Below are 14,506 nucleotides of genomic sequence, written 5' to 3' on the forward strand. Positions count from 1 at the left end.
AACCACCTCCATCACGAAGGACAAGGGCAGCAGGTACTTGGGAACACCACCATCTGCAAGTTCCCCTCCAAGTCACTCAGCAACCTGTCTTGAAAATATACTGTTGTTCCTTCACAGTCATTGGGTCAAAATCCTGGAAATCCCTCCCTACCGGCATTGTGGGTCAACCCACAGCAAGTGGTCTGCAGTAATTCAAGAAGGCAGCTCACCCCCACCTTCTCAAGGGCATATAGGGATGGGCTGTCAATGCTGGCCAGCCCAAGTCCCACAAATGAATTTTAAAAATCCGCAAATTCTTCAGGTTTCAGAGTGTTGCTGAGCTGATCAGGTCCTTTTATTGAGATGGCTCTTCCAACAGCCTGAAGTGATCGGGCTCAGTCCTAGTCTCTTACATTCACTTCCATTGAGTGTCATGTAGGACAGAGAAAACTGTACACCAAGTGCTAGCTTTTAATAAGTGTAACAGCCTTCTCCCACTAGGACCTTCAAATTGTCTCAGGAGCTTGTTTCTCCCCAACAATAACAACATGATCCTTGCGCATGACACTCCAGACGCATTGTCTTCCCCATCTGTCTCCCACCTTCACTGGCACTTGTCTATGACAAGGAGTACCAGGAGCCAGCCAATGCCACCTGAATAATCTCAGAGTAGAAATACCAGTACTAGGAAGTTTGAGTTGGAGACGTGGACTTCAAATACTCTGTTCCTGATGAGAACCAGGGGACGGGAGAGGGATGTGTATCATGAAAGTCTTTCCAGTGTGCCTTCGGGAAGGTAGATTGGCATTTCTGTAGCACCCCTCACCACAATAGACAGCCAGACAGCAGTTTTACTGACAATGATGTGCAATGTAGTAATGGTGATGATCCAAGACAGCATAGCAAGATCCCACAAGCACCGTGGTGAGAATGGCCAGATGCTCTGGCCTGAATCATATGTTTCCTTTTTTCTACCAAGTGTCAGTTTTGTCGAGGTTCATGGAGGATTTTGCTCCCTGGGTCCTCACGGCCATCTGGCCTCACTAAACATCGACTCTCCTCCTACAGTGCCCCCTCTTGTCCGACTACAGCCCCAATTTTGTCACTCTCCGCACCCAGAAACACTCACCCGTCGGCGATCGTTCCAGAATGGACCAGCGTCCCCAGCATCAGCGCGAGCTTTAAAATCTCAATCAGGCAGTCAATCCAGGACTGCCCAGCATTGCTCCTGCCATTTGCCCTGGGGGCGTGGCAGAGAAGGGAAAATCAGTGTCTTGTATGTGTGGGCAGGGAGCTGGGGATCCTGCTGGATGAGCCAGGGGAGAGATGGAACATCCCCTTTCCCAGGACCAACAGAGGATGCCACAACCCCAGGCCATATCCACCAGGCCTGAGGCTCTCATCTGAGGCAGTGCACTCAAAGGAGTAGGAAGAAGGTCACTCTACCAGGCCACATGCCACCATTTTCTCTCCAATGCCCCACCCTCACTCTCTCTCTGTGATACTGTACCCTCCATCCACGCAGGCTCATGCTCTACCACTCTCACTATTGCCTGCAACATTTTTCATCACTGACCCCTCACGCATCACAAACCCCAACAGTACTGATCCTCTGTGCTCAAGATTAGAGTGATACTGGAAAAGCACAGCAGGTCAATCAGCATCCGAGGAGCAGGAAAATCGATATTTCAGGATTGAAGGGCTCCTGCCTGAAACGTTGATTCTCCTGCTCCTCAGGTGCTGCCTGACCTGCTGTGCTTTGCCACCACCACTTTAACCTTGACTCTAATTTCCAGCATCTGCAGTCCTCACTTTCGCCTGATCCTCTGCGCTGTCCACTCACTCACTCACTAGTGACAGCTCCCGGCCCACACAAACAGCTGTGGCATCCACTTCCATCAGCAACAACAGGCCTACAATAGGGCAGAGAGAGTCAAGATGGGAGGTGGGCTGCCTGACATTGGGCACCTCACACCCCTCCCATCCTGTCTCGGAACACCCTGATTGACTGTGTCCAAGCCCCTGGCCTGGGATCAGAGACCGCCCTTTGGCATGGCCAGACAACGGAGCGTGGTATCTCTCGCTGAGGTGAAACGTTACAAAAGGGCAAGACACAACAGGGATGTTGAGAGCTCAAGGTGAATGAATTCTCTGAGAGTGAGTGAAGACCCAGAGATAGATTCTGATCCAGTCCATAAGCTGGGTGTGTGTCCCTGCGGGCACTTTGTTCTTGCTGCAACATTATAATGATAGCTGCCAGTGCAGTCCAAGGTGCAGCATTGAAATGTAGAAGTATTCTGTCAGAAAGTCTAGCTGGTGCAGGGAGGAGCGAGCCCTCTTGGAAAGGGCCCAGCTTGGAGCGACTGTGGGCCCACGGATTCAGAAAGTTCCGTAAAGCTTGATGTATTAACTTTATTTCTTTCACTTCTATTTCTAAGAAGACTGCGATTTTTTTTTAAAGAATTAGAATCCCTACAATGTGGACACAGGCCCTTTGGCCCAACAAGTCCACACTGACCCCCCAAAGAGTAACCCACCCAGACCCATTTCCCAACCCTACATTTACCCCTGCCTAAGCACCTAGCCTACACATCCCTGAACACTGTGGGCAATTTAACACGGTCAATTCACCCTAACATGCACATCGTTGTGATTGTGGGATGAAACCAGAGCACCCGGAGGAAACCCATGCAGACACGGGGAGAACACGCAAACTCCACACAGTCGCCCAAGCATGGAATTGAACTCAGGTCTCTGGCACTGTGAGGCAGCAGTGCTAACCACTGAGCCACCGTGCTGCCCCTTTTTCTACTTATGTAACAAAGAAATTGTTCTCAAGTATTTTGCACTTAAGATGACACCGTGTCTGATAAAATTTTCACTGCACACTTGTAGCCCCCACGCAGGTCGTTCTGCTATAACGTGCGTTTCATTAAAGTGAAGCCGTTGTAACGCGATCAATGAATTGGGGACACTGTTTACAAAGTGCGAACTTTTAAAAGGGGTGCTCGCTGTAACACGATTACATCACCAACACTTTAAGCATTGTTTCTAAAGCGTGATTTTTCTATAAAGCACAAGAACACAACCATCGCGCTAGGGAAGAACTAACTAGACTTGAGTACATGTGACAATAAAACCTAAATCTAAATCCAAAGTGGATCAGAAACATGCCAAAGGGACCTAAGATAGACAAGCAGGAGGCTGGAAGAAAACCGCAAACATCTGGAGGTGGAGAAGTCAACGTTTCAGGTGTAACCATTCTTCACAACAACGCTGTGAGCTCCTCAGCCTTCCAGCTCTTTGACCACATGATGTACCCTTCTGCTTGTCCACCTTGGATTCCAGCCACTGCAGTTTTCTTGTCTCTGATAAGGGTTCTCAGAGGCTGGCATATGTCAGATGCCAATCTCCATGAACATGGGATGCATGTGGCTTGTGCCCATGGGAGACAGACAGGAGGCTGGAAGCCAGGCAGCATCATGGGGTGCAGAAGTCAACGTTCTGGCTGTAACCTTTACATGAGACATTGCTGTCCAACACGGAGGTTCTTCACAAACATCAGCGAAGTCAACACGAACGCGTTCTGACATCCATGTGGTGAATTCTCAGACTCCCTGGTTAGTCTTGCACATTAATGAGGCACGGTGTACAGTTTATAAGGTCATTAACAAACAATAACCCCCTCCCCCTCCCCCTTGATAAGGAACTCATCACTGCCCAGAGAGAATCCATGCTGGGAACTTAGTTCCAAGATGCAACAAATTGCCCCCATCCTCACTGTACACCTCATGTGATTCTACCAGATTTCTCACCATAGCCCACAGAGGTCAGGCCCCTATAAGATTCTGCCCTCTTTTGTTTTTAATATTCATTCATGGGATGCGGGCCATCACTGGCTAGGCCAACAGTTATTGCCCATTCCTAATTGCCCAGAAGCAGTTCAAAGTCAACCACACTGCTGTGGGTCTGGAGTCACACGTAGGCCAGACCAGGTAAGAATGGCAGCTTTCTTGCCTGAAGGACATGAGTGAACTAGATGGGTTTTCCCTCAACAATTGACAATGGATTCATGGTTATCATTAGACACTTAATTCCAGTCTTTTTTTTATTGGATTCAAATTCCACCATTTGCTGTGGCGGGATTCGAACCCAGGGCCCCAGAACATTATTTGGGTCTCTGAATGAATCAGAGGAAGGGAGAATTGCAAATGCTGGAACTCAGAGACAAAAAGTGTGGTGCTGGAGAAGCACAGTAGGTCAGGCAGCTGACATTTGGGCATAGGCCCAATGAATAATCCAGCGACAATACCATTTGGCCATCACCACCCCTTCAGCAGTGTTGAATTTTGACACAAGGCAGTCAGAAGACTCAATATGCAGATGGCTTGTAATATTACCGACTGATTGTCATCAATCTATCGCAGTCAAAACATTTTTTAAAAATACCATTTTATTGTAATATTGAGGTCGAACATTGTTAATTATTTATGAGGGAATTCAACAGACATGGCGTATTCCAAAACCCTGATGTTTCGCAAGCTTTCCTAATGACAGTGTGACAAAGCTTCAAGACGGTCTGAATGGATCCGAATGTGATTGATGGCTTTTTAATAACTGAGAATGATTCGGAGTCAAAGTTATTATAACATTCTCACTGATGCAATACTTTGTCAGATGAAGCAATAGGAATGAATTTCCCAATGTCGGTTTGTACTCCAGCCTGTGAAGCAGATCTTTTTCCATTACATTCTGACTAGACACTCAGGAAAAATCTGCAGCTGTATTCTATTCCATGGAACATATGTAAAAGATGTTTTTCAAAACTGTAAAAATGGGGTGAATTTAGTGCAAGCGTGATGGATATCTTTCTCTCTGAATTTTAACACCAGTTGTGTCCCGTACCTATGAGACACAGAATGCTGAGTTTATGACTGCAATTACATTTTGACTTCAGTTATTTCACACAGACACAAGTAGTCCTTCTACTGTTTGAAATAACTCAACGACATTGCCACTAGTCTGAATCTTAAAACCTGCCTCAGTTCTGTGAGCCTTAATACCCTGACGAAGACAGAGCAGCGCTCTGAAAGCTTGTGATTTCAAATGAACCTGTCGGACTATACCCTAGTGTTGTGTGACTTCTGACCTTGTCCAGCCCCGTCCAACACCGGCACGTCCACATCATGACCTTGTTCGACCCTGGCATAACAAAAAGCCACCCATCACAGTCCTGAAATTTTCAATCGACCCTCCAGTCTGAGTAGTTATTTCTGTTTTGTCGGAGAAAATTCCAGAATTCCCCCCAGGTGAAGAAACGTTTTTGCAAAGGTGCGATATTGGAAATTACACAAGCGCAAGCATTAACCAGCAAATGGAGAGACCTCTAAACCTGTACATTATTATGGACTGAAGTAAAGAAATTAAAAAGAAAGGGTTGAGTTAAATCAGCTTATACAATTCCACAGATCAATAAACATAGGAATGTAGAAAATTGGAATAGGAGACATTCAGTCCTTTGAGCCTGCTCTGTCATTCAGTATGATTAGATTCCCTACAGTGTGGAAACAGACCCTTCAGCCCAACCAGTCCTCCGAAGAGTAACCCACCCAGACCCATTTCCCTCTGACTAATGCACCTAACACTATGGGCAATTTAGCATGGCCAATTCACTGACCTGGAACGGTGGGAGGAAACTGGAGCACCTAGAGGAAAAACCACACAGACACGGGGAGAACATGCAAAATTCACACAGACAGTCACCTGAGGCTAGAATCGAACCTGGGACGCTGCTATTGTGAGGCAGCAGTGCTAACCACTGAGCCACCATGCTAACCACTTAACTCACTATGTTCCCAATTTCTCCATATGCCCTTTAACCCTAACATATATCTAAGTCCTTCTTGAAAGCATTCAATGTTTTAGCCTCAACTGCTTTCTGTAGCAGAGAATTCCACAGGCTACCCACTCTCCGGGTGAAGAAATTTCTCCTCATCCCAGTCCTGAATGGCCCACACCGTATCATTGGAATGTGATCCCTGGTTCTGGGCTCACTGCTCTTTAGGAACATCCTTGTAGTTTCAATGGAATCCCCACTCATTCTTCTAAACTTCAGTGAATATATGACTTGGAGGTGCAGGTGTTGGACTGGGGTGGACAAAGTTACAAATCACACAACACCAGATTATAGTCCAACAGGTTGATTTGGAGGCACTAGCTTTCGGAGCACCACTCCCTCATCAGGTAGTTGGACTAAACCTGGTGTTGTGTGATTTTTAACTCAGTGAATATAATGCTAACTGATCCAGTTTCTCTTCATGCATCAGTCCTACCACCCCAGGATTCAGTCTGGTAAAAATTCACTCCCCCTGTAGCCAGAACATCTTTCTTCTAATGAGGAAACCGAAACTGATCACAATATTCTAGGTGCACACAATACTCCAGGTGTAGACGACAAAGTGTGCATTACAGTTAAACTCTGAAGCTGCAATCATACTTTGTATGTTTGTCATTATCTAAGTGCCATATTGAATGACACAGGTGATCATGAGTTTCCAAGCATTCTTCTCACAGCAACAGTGAAGACCTCATTATTGGATGTCTGCATTGAGCGTGTCTTTCATCCTAAACCATGTGGACAGAACAGACAAGGAGAAATTGTTCCCACTTGTGAAAGGATCAAGAATGAGAGAGTACAACATTAAATTAATTGACAAAAAGAAGCAAACCAGGAATGATACTTATCAAAAATTATCAACACTTGCGCTTATCAAGTAGTTATCGATGGAATGCACTGCCTGAGAGTCTGGTAGAGGTCTAGTTCAATAATACATTCAAAAGGAAGTTAGACCCAGGAATGTTGGGCAGAACTACAGGGAGAATGGCACAAAGTGACTTGTTCCTTTGGAGAACCAGCACTGAAATGATGGGTTGAATGGCTTTTGGCTGCGCTGTGATAACTCTGTCATTTTGTCAAGGTGTTTCCTTCATAGTCAACCTTTAGCCTTGCTTCCATTATTCCCTTCCATTGGGTCAATTTGGTTCCAGTCCTTTTGTGCAGAAAACAGTCTGAAGAAGTCCATCCTTCTTCTTTTGAGAGTACCTAAGGGTTTTCTCATCCTTCAGACCTCGTTCAGTACTTTGTCACTCTGTTTTTTATCTACCCACTTTATCCTTAAAATGCAAATCCGGAAAAGGGACCAAACAAAGGATAAGGTTGATAGGAAGCTTACTTTTTGAAGAACTCAACTGCTTGCTGAATCTCATTGAGTTTGTATTTTGGATATATCAACCCTTAAGCCATAGAAGAGGGTTCATGTGACACATGGTAATGTCCATATGTCTGATCTAGGAGGCCCGGGTTGAAGGCCCATCTGCTTCATAGGTGCATAATATCTCTGAACAAGGTGATGAGAAAATATCTCAAACACTACAGGCATTCTCTGATACGTATTCACTTTAGATCAGATTCTCCACAGTATGGAAACAGGCCATTTGGTCTTACAAGTCCACACCAACCCTCCAAAGACTAACCCACTCCCCCCTCCCCCCCCCCCCAACTAACGCACCTAACACTATGGGCAATTTTCCATGGCCAATTCACCTGTACATCTTTGAATTGCAGGAGGAAACCCACACAGCCATGGGAGAAAGTGCAAACTCCACACTGACACTCACCCAAGGCTAGAATTGAACCTAGGCCCCTGGCATTGTGAGGCAGCAGTACTAACCACTGAGCCACAGTGCCACCCTTTTAGATTAGAAAATAAGCGTGAGCATGTGCACAAATTAAGGACTATGTTTCCAACTTTGACTGTCAATTAATTCAGTGATTTAAAAAAAAATCCTGACACTGCCTGTCAAAACGAGCTCAGCATTCCAATATCCCAAAGTTATGCAGGGACATGTATCTGGCAGAGATTTTTGAGCAGGTAAGTAAGAATACCTGTAGTGTTTGAGATATTTTCTCATCACCTTGTTCAGAGATATTATGCACCTATGAAGCAGATGGGCCTTCAACCCGGGCATCCTAGATCAGACATATGGACATTAACTGTAAGAGTTACAGTTAATCTCCTGTAACTAAGTGCAAGCATCTGAATTATGACAATAATTGCATTATTGATTGAACCCAGGTCCCTGGCGCTGTGAGGCAGCAACGCTAACTATTGAGCCATTGCGCCACCCCCAGTAGGGAGTGGTTAGCTCAGTTGGCAATGCATTGTGGGTTTAATTCTGGCACTGGCTAAGATTACCATGAAGGACTTTTCTTCTTAATCTCTCCCCTTGCCTGAGGTGTGGTGAACCTCAGATTAAACCACCACCAGTTGTCTCTCTAATGTAGCTCAGTGGTCCTGTAAGACTATGATAACTTTACATTTATCGATGAAATACACAATTAGTTAAAGCATTTTAACGTACATTATGACCACAGGAGTAATAGGATTAGAGAAAGACAGGCCACTCCTCCAACTACAATCATAATATCGCTGTCATCAGCAATGAGTTGCTAAAGAGTACGATTGTCCACCTAGGAAATTCCAGGTGTCACTGGTCATAGGTTTTTTTAGATTACATTATATTAGATTCCCTACAGTAAGGAAACAGGCCCTTCGGCCTAACAAGTCCACACCAACCCTCCAAAGAGTAACCCACCCAGACCCATTCCCCTACATTTATCCCTGGATAATGCACCTAACACTGTGGGCAATTTAGCATGGCCAATCCATAGATGTAGGCTTGCTCGCTGAGCTGGAAGGTTCATTTCCAGACGTTTCGTTACCCTACTAGGTAACATCTTCAGTGAACCTCAGGCGAAGCAATGCTGAACATTCCTACTTTCTATTTATATGTTTGGGTTTCTTTGGGTTGGTGATGTTATTTCCTGTGGTGATGTTATTTCCTGTGGTGTAGTCACTTCCTGTTCCTTTTCTCAGGGGGTGGTAGATGGGGTCTAACTCGATGTGTTTGTCAATAGAGTTTTGGTTGGAATGCCATGTTTCTAGAAATTCTCATGCATGTCTTTGTTTGGCTTGTCCTAGGATGGATGTGTTGTCCCAGTCAAAGTGGTGTCCTTCCTCATCTGTATGTGAGGATATTAGTGAGAGAGGGTCATGTCTTTAGTTAGACCCCATCTACCATCCCCTGAGAAAAGGAACAGGAAGTGACTTCACCACAGGAAATAACATCACCACAGGAAATAACATCACCAACCCAAACATATAAACAGAAAGCAGGAATTGTTTCGCCTGAGGCCTACTGAAGATGTTACCTAGTAGGTAACGAAACGTCTGGAAATGAACCTTGCAGCTCAGCGAGTAAACCTACATCCAAAGCCTCAACCTGAGCTACAAATCTTCTCAAAACTCACTATGGCCAATTCACCTAACCTGCACATCTTTGGACTGTGGGAGGAAACCCACACAGACACAGGGAGAATGTGCAAACTCCACACGGTCGTCCAAGGCTGGAATTGAACCCAGGTCCTATGAGGCAGCAGTGCTAACCACTGAGCCATCATGTTGCCCATTAGGTTCTGTGGGTCCTAGTGTGACTGATGAGCCCAATCCTATAGCCACATCTCTGGCATCAATTGTAATAATCGTGACATTGAATAGTGGGGCTAAGTGATTTGCATCTGTTTCTAATTACCTCCTTGTGCGTTTAACCAACACGAGAATACACCAGTAAACAACATCTGAATTGACATTAATTTATATTCCACCATAATGACCTCCACAATACTCAGTTCGATTGAATTGCATCCTTGGTGTTGGATAAGTGAGTGTAGACTCAATAGGAATGAGGGGTTACTGGGGATCTGTCATGACCAGACCGTGAGAAATGTTCCTCAATCATTATGGCTCTAGATGGGATATCCCAAATGGCTAAGTTCCTGGGTGGGGAGGGACAAACTGATTCAACTTTCTTTAATCATACGCCCCTCAGTTGTTTGCACCAATGTTAATTTAAAAAGGATTCTCTTCACAGTGGACATTTTTCTCCCTGACCCATATTGACTCATACTTTAATAAGACTCAGTTTAACCATGCTTTGTTGAATTAACACCAAAGAGTAAGTTTATTAGTTACGAAATACAAGGAGAATTAATTACATAAAACGTACACACACAGATTAGAAATAAGAGGTGAATGCAAAAAGATAAAAGTTTTTTAAATCCTGTAAAGCCTGTGAATCGTTCACAGTGGTCCAAGTCAACAGCCAGGCTTAACCAATCAAGCACAATGAGCATGAATCAGTTGCCAGCCTCAACTAATTGGGCACAGAACAATTAAACACTCAACACAGCACTCCTTTCCCTGGCCCTCTTGTGGTGCAGTGGTAGTTTCCCTACCTCTGGACTGAGAGGCCTGTGTTCAAGTCAAACCTGCTCTGGAGGTATGTAAAAACATCTCTGAATAGGTTGATAAAAAAAATTAGGTGAAGTGCTCAAAAGAGAGCAGTGTCCCTTCCTCTGAGCCAAAGTGTGAGTTGAATTCTTGAGCTTGATTAAAAAGCATTCTTGGAGTATCTTAGATTAAAGGATATTCAAGATAATAAGAGTATTAAATTTGATTAAAAGAATCAACAGGGTAAATTGAGAAAAGTTATTTTTAAAAATTGAACACTCAAAAAGGGGCTCTTGTTGTGCAATGGTAGTGCCCATACCTTTGGACCAGGAGTCCTGGGTCCAAATCCCACCTTCTTCCATTGGATTGTAACAGCATCACTGAACAGGTTGATTAGAGAAAATCTTAAATTTTCCACATAGTGATAGTGTCACTGTCTCTGAGCGAGGAGTCCTGAGTTCAAGTTTCATCAGTCTCCAGAGACATATAACAACAGGTTGATTACAAAATATCTTTAACACAGAATGTTATCTGATATTTGTCCTCTTTTCCTATTATTACCTCTTTTTGTCTTATACCCATTACCCTATGTTTCATTCCTCTCCTAATCAGCATCTCATTACTTTCAACTCTCCTCCTCGCCATCTGTCTCTGTACTTTTCTGCTTGTCTCTGTTTCTACTTATTAGATTTCACGGGGGATAGGAACAGTGAGGTGGAATGAGGTATCTAGATTTAGATTGGATTACAGCATGGAAACAGGCCCTTCAGCCCATCAAGTCCACACCGACCCGCCGAAGCGCGACCCACCCATACCCATTCCCCTACATTTACCCCTTACCTAACACTACGGGCAGTTTAGCACGGCCAATTCACCTGACCCTGCACATCTTTGGACTGTGGGAGGAAACCGGAGCACCCGGGGAGAATGTGCAAACTCCACACACAGTCAGTCGCCTGAGGCGGGAATTGAACCCAGGTCTCTGGCGCTGTGAGGCAACAGTGTTAACCACTGTGCCACCGTGCCGCCCTAACTGGACTGTAAATTGCTGTTTAAATATAATTTTTACCAGCTCTGATAAAGAACCATGAGGTCTGAAATGTTAGCGGAGATAAAGGAATGTAGAATTCGGAATACCAGCTGATCGGCCATGACCTTATGGAATGATGAAGTGAATTGAAGAACCAAATGTCCTAACTCATGTTTGTATATTTATTCCAATGCTCAAAACAATTAACATTTAATAATAGAGAATACAAACCATAGGAAGAAGGGGTAGCAGAATCATTCTGAGGAAGGGTCACTGGACCTGAAACGTTAAAACTCTGATTTCTCTCCTCAGATGCTGTCAGACCTGCAATTTCTGGTTTCATTTTCAATAATAGGAACTGCACATGATAAATCCTCCCATGTAAAACACTCTGCGAGATGGGACAAGAATGACAGAAATCGACCTTCTGCTCCCTTTGCCAATCTGAGAAAGTTGAAGACCTTTGAACCCGTCACTTGTCTGTTTATTAATTTTGGATTCATCCGAAGTAAGTCTATGCTGACGAGGATATATTCTGAAAACCCTGGGATGCAACTATCTCCTGCTCCATGCTGGAAGGACAAGGGCAGCAGATGCATGGGAGAGCTACCACCTCCGTGTTTCTCTCTAAGTTAGTCAGTGTTGTGACCTGGAAATATATCTGTGTGTAAAGCATTCCTTCAGCATCACTGAATCAAGATAGTGAAAATCCCTTCCTCAACAACAAGGTGGACGTCGCAACACCGCATGGATTGCTATGATCCATGAACGTAGCTCAACACAATCTTCACAAGGGTGGCTATGGATGGGTAATCAATGATGGCCCAGCCAGGGGCACCCACATCCTGTGAAAGAATAAGTTTAAAAAGAAATACAAAAGGGGTGATTTTTAAAAAAATCATTCACAGGATGAGGGCATCATTTATTGCCCAGAGGGCAGTTAAGAGTCAACCACATTGCTGTGGGCCTGGAGTTACATGCAGGCCAGACCAGGTAAGGATGGCCGTTTCCTTCCCTAAAGGGCATTAATGAAACAGATGGGGTTTTCCCAATCAGTTCATGGTCAACATTTGATTTTTAATTCCAGATTTATTTTTAAATTGAATTCAAATTCCACCATTAACCACAGTGGGATTTGAATCCAGTTCCCTAGAACATGACCTGGGTCTCTAGGTTAACAGTCTGATCCATTAGAGAGAGAGAGAGAGAGAGAGAGAGCTTCATTCTGACCCATTAGAGAGAGAGAGAGAGAGCTTCAGTCTGATCCATTAGAGAGAGAGAGAGAGAGAGAGCTTCAGTCTGATCCATTAGAGAGAGAGAGAGAGAGCTTCAGTCTGATCCATTAGAGAGAGAGAGAGAGAGAGAGAGCTTCAGTCTGATCCATTAGAGAGAGAGAGAGAGAGCTTCAGTCTGATCCATTAGAGAGAGAGAGAGAGAGCTTCAGTCTGATCCATTAGAGAGAGAGGGAGAGAGCTTTAGTCTGATCCATTAGAGAGAGAGACAGAGAGCTTCAGTCTGATCCATTAGAGAGAGAGAGAGAGAGAGCTTCAGTCTGTGTGGGCAGCACGGTGGCACAGTGGTTAGCACTGCTGCCTCACAGCGCCGGAGACCCGGGTTCAATTCCCGCCTCAGGCGACTGACTGTGTGGAGTTTGCACGTTCTCCCCGTGTCTGCGTGAGCCCCCTCCGGGTGCTCCGGTTTCCTCCCACAGTCCAAAGATGTGCAGGTCAGGTGAATTGGCCATGCTAAATTGCCCGTAGTGTTAGGTAAGGGGTCGATGTAGATGTAGGGGTATGGGTGGGTACGCTTCGGCAGGGCGGTGTGGACTTGTTGGGCCGAAGGGCCTGTTTCCACACTGTAAGTAATCTAATCCAGCAATCACACCACTAGTCCAGTCCCTCATAATGCTTGAGATAGCTAACTGACATATCCAATACCCAATTTCCAGTGGTGCTTAATTTGAACCAGCAGTATTGGCTAGAAAACACCAAAGGGTGGATTTTTTTTAACAGTAAATTGTGCAGCAAATTGAAATAACAACACTGAAGGACTAACAAATGGTTTACTGTTTTCATGGCGAAAATAATTTCAAACAGAGTATAATAGTGAATCAAATCCTGCTCAGAGAATTCTTGAACGTGCTTTGAATAGGCTGTTGATGACTCCCTCCAGACTTCAGAACAGGGCTTGTCTTCAGATACGGGATGTTACCCAGGGACTCCTTTTCACAAGAGACTTGTCAATTTCTTTCACACTACGACACCCTGAAACGATATTTTACATTTAATACACGACTCTGAGACGAGGACAGTGCAAATGAGTTTAACGTGGTTCTCTTCTGAGTATTGCTTAAGCTATTTGTTTTGTATTATCCCAGTTTCAATTTCAGCACAGAAGCAGACCATTCAGGCCTACATGCCTGTGCTAACACTTTGAGAGAGAAAAGCCATTAAACTCGCACACTTGCTCTTTCCACGTGGTCCCAGAAATATTTTCTTCTCAAACACCCAGCCAAGTTTCATAGGATCCTTACAGTGTCGAACCAGGCCATTTGGCCCAATGAGATCATGCTAACCCTTGAAAGAGCATCCCACCCCATCCATGTAACCCTTCATTTCCCATGGCCAATCCACCTCACATCTTGTAACTCTGAAGATGGACAAGGGAGATCCAGTAGATGTAGTGTACCTGGACTTTCAGAAAGCTTTTGATAAAGTCCCACATGGGAGGTTAGTGAGCAAAATTAGGGTGCATGGTATTGGGGGCAAAGTATTAACTTGGATTGAAAGTTGGTTGGCTGACAGGAAACAAAGAGTAGTGATAAACGGCTCCATTTCGGAATGGCAGGCAGTGACCAGTGGGATACCACAGGGATCAGTGCTGAGACCGCAGCTTTTTACAATATATATTAATGATATAGAAGATGGTATTAGTAATAACATTAGCAAATTTTCTGATGATACTAAGCTGGGTGGCAGGGTGAAATGTGATGAGGATGTTAGGAGATTACAGGGTGACCTGGACAAGTTAGTGAGTGGTCAGATACATGGCAGATGCAGTTTAATGTGGATAAATGTATGGTTGTCCACTTTGGTGGCAAGAACAGGAAGGCAGATTACTACCTAAATGGAATCAATTTAGGTAAAGG

The 14,506-nt window shown here is 44.6% G+C and overlaps 1 protein-coding gene across 3 annotated transcripts in view; it reads right to left on the reverse strand.

Moving 5' to 3' along the window:
* Nucleotides 1-13,406: 13,406 nt before the first annotated feature.
* Nucleotides 13,407-14,506, reverse strand: part of hao1 (hydroxyacid oxidase (glycolate oxidase) 1) — a 52,212-nt gene continuing 51,112 nt past the window's right edge. For all 3 annotated transcript variants that reach the window (XR_011961928.1, XM_072581459.1, XM_072581460.1), the window contains exon 8: nt 13,407-13,622. Coding sequence is in view for 2 of the 3 variants with exons in the window: in XM_072581459.1 (XP_072437560.1) it covers nt 13,552-13,622 (71 nt within the window). In the remaining variant the exon portion in view is untranslated. The remainder of the gene's footprint in view (nt 13,623-14,506) is intronic.

The sequence above is a fragment of the Chiloscyllium punctatum genome, chromosome 11 (assembly GCF_047496795.1).
Source record: "Chiloscyllium punctatum isolate Juve2018m chromosome 11, sChiPun1.3, whole genome shotgun sequence".
Taxonomy (NCBI): Eukaryota; Metazoa; Chordata; class Chondrichthyes; order Orectolobiformes; family Hemiscylliidae; genus Chiloscyllium; species Chiloscyllium punctatum.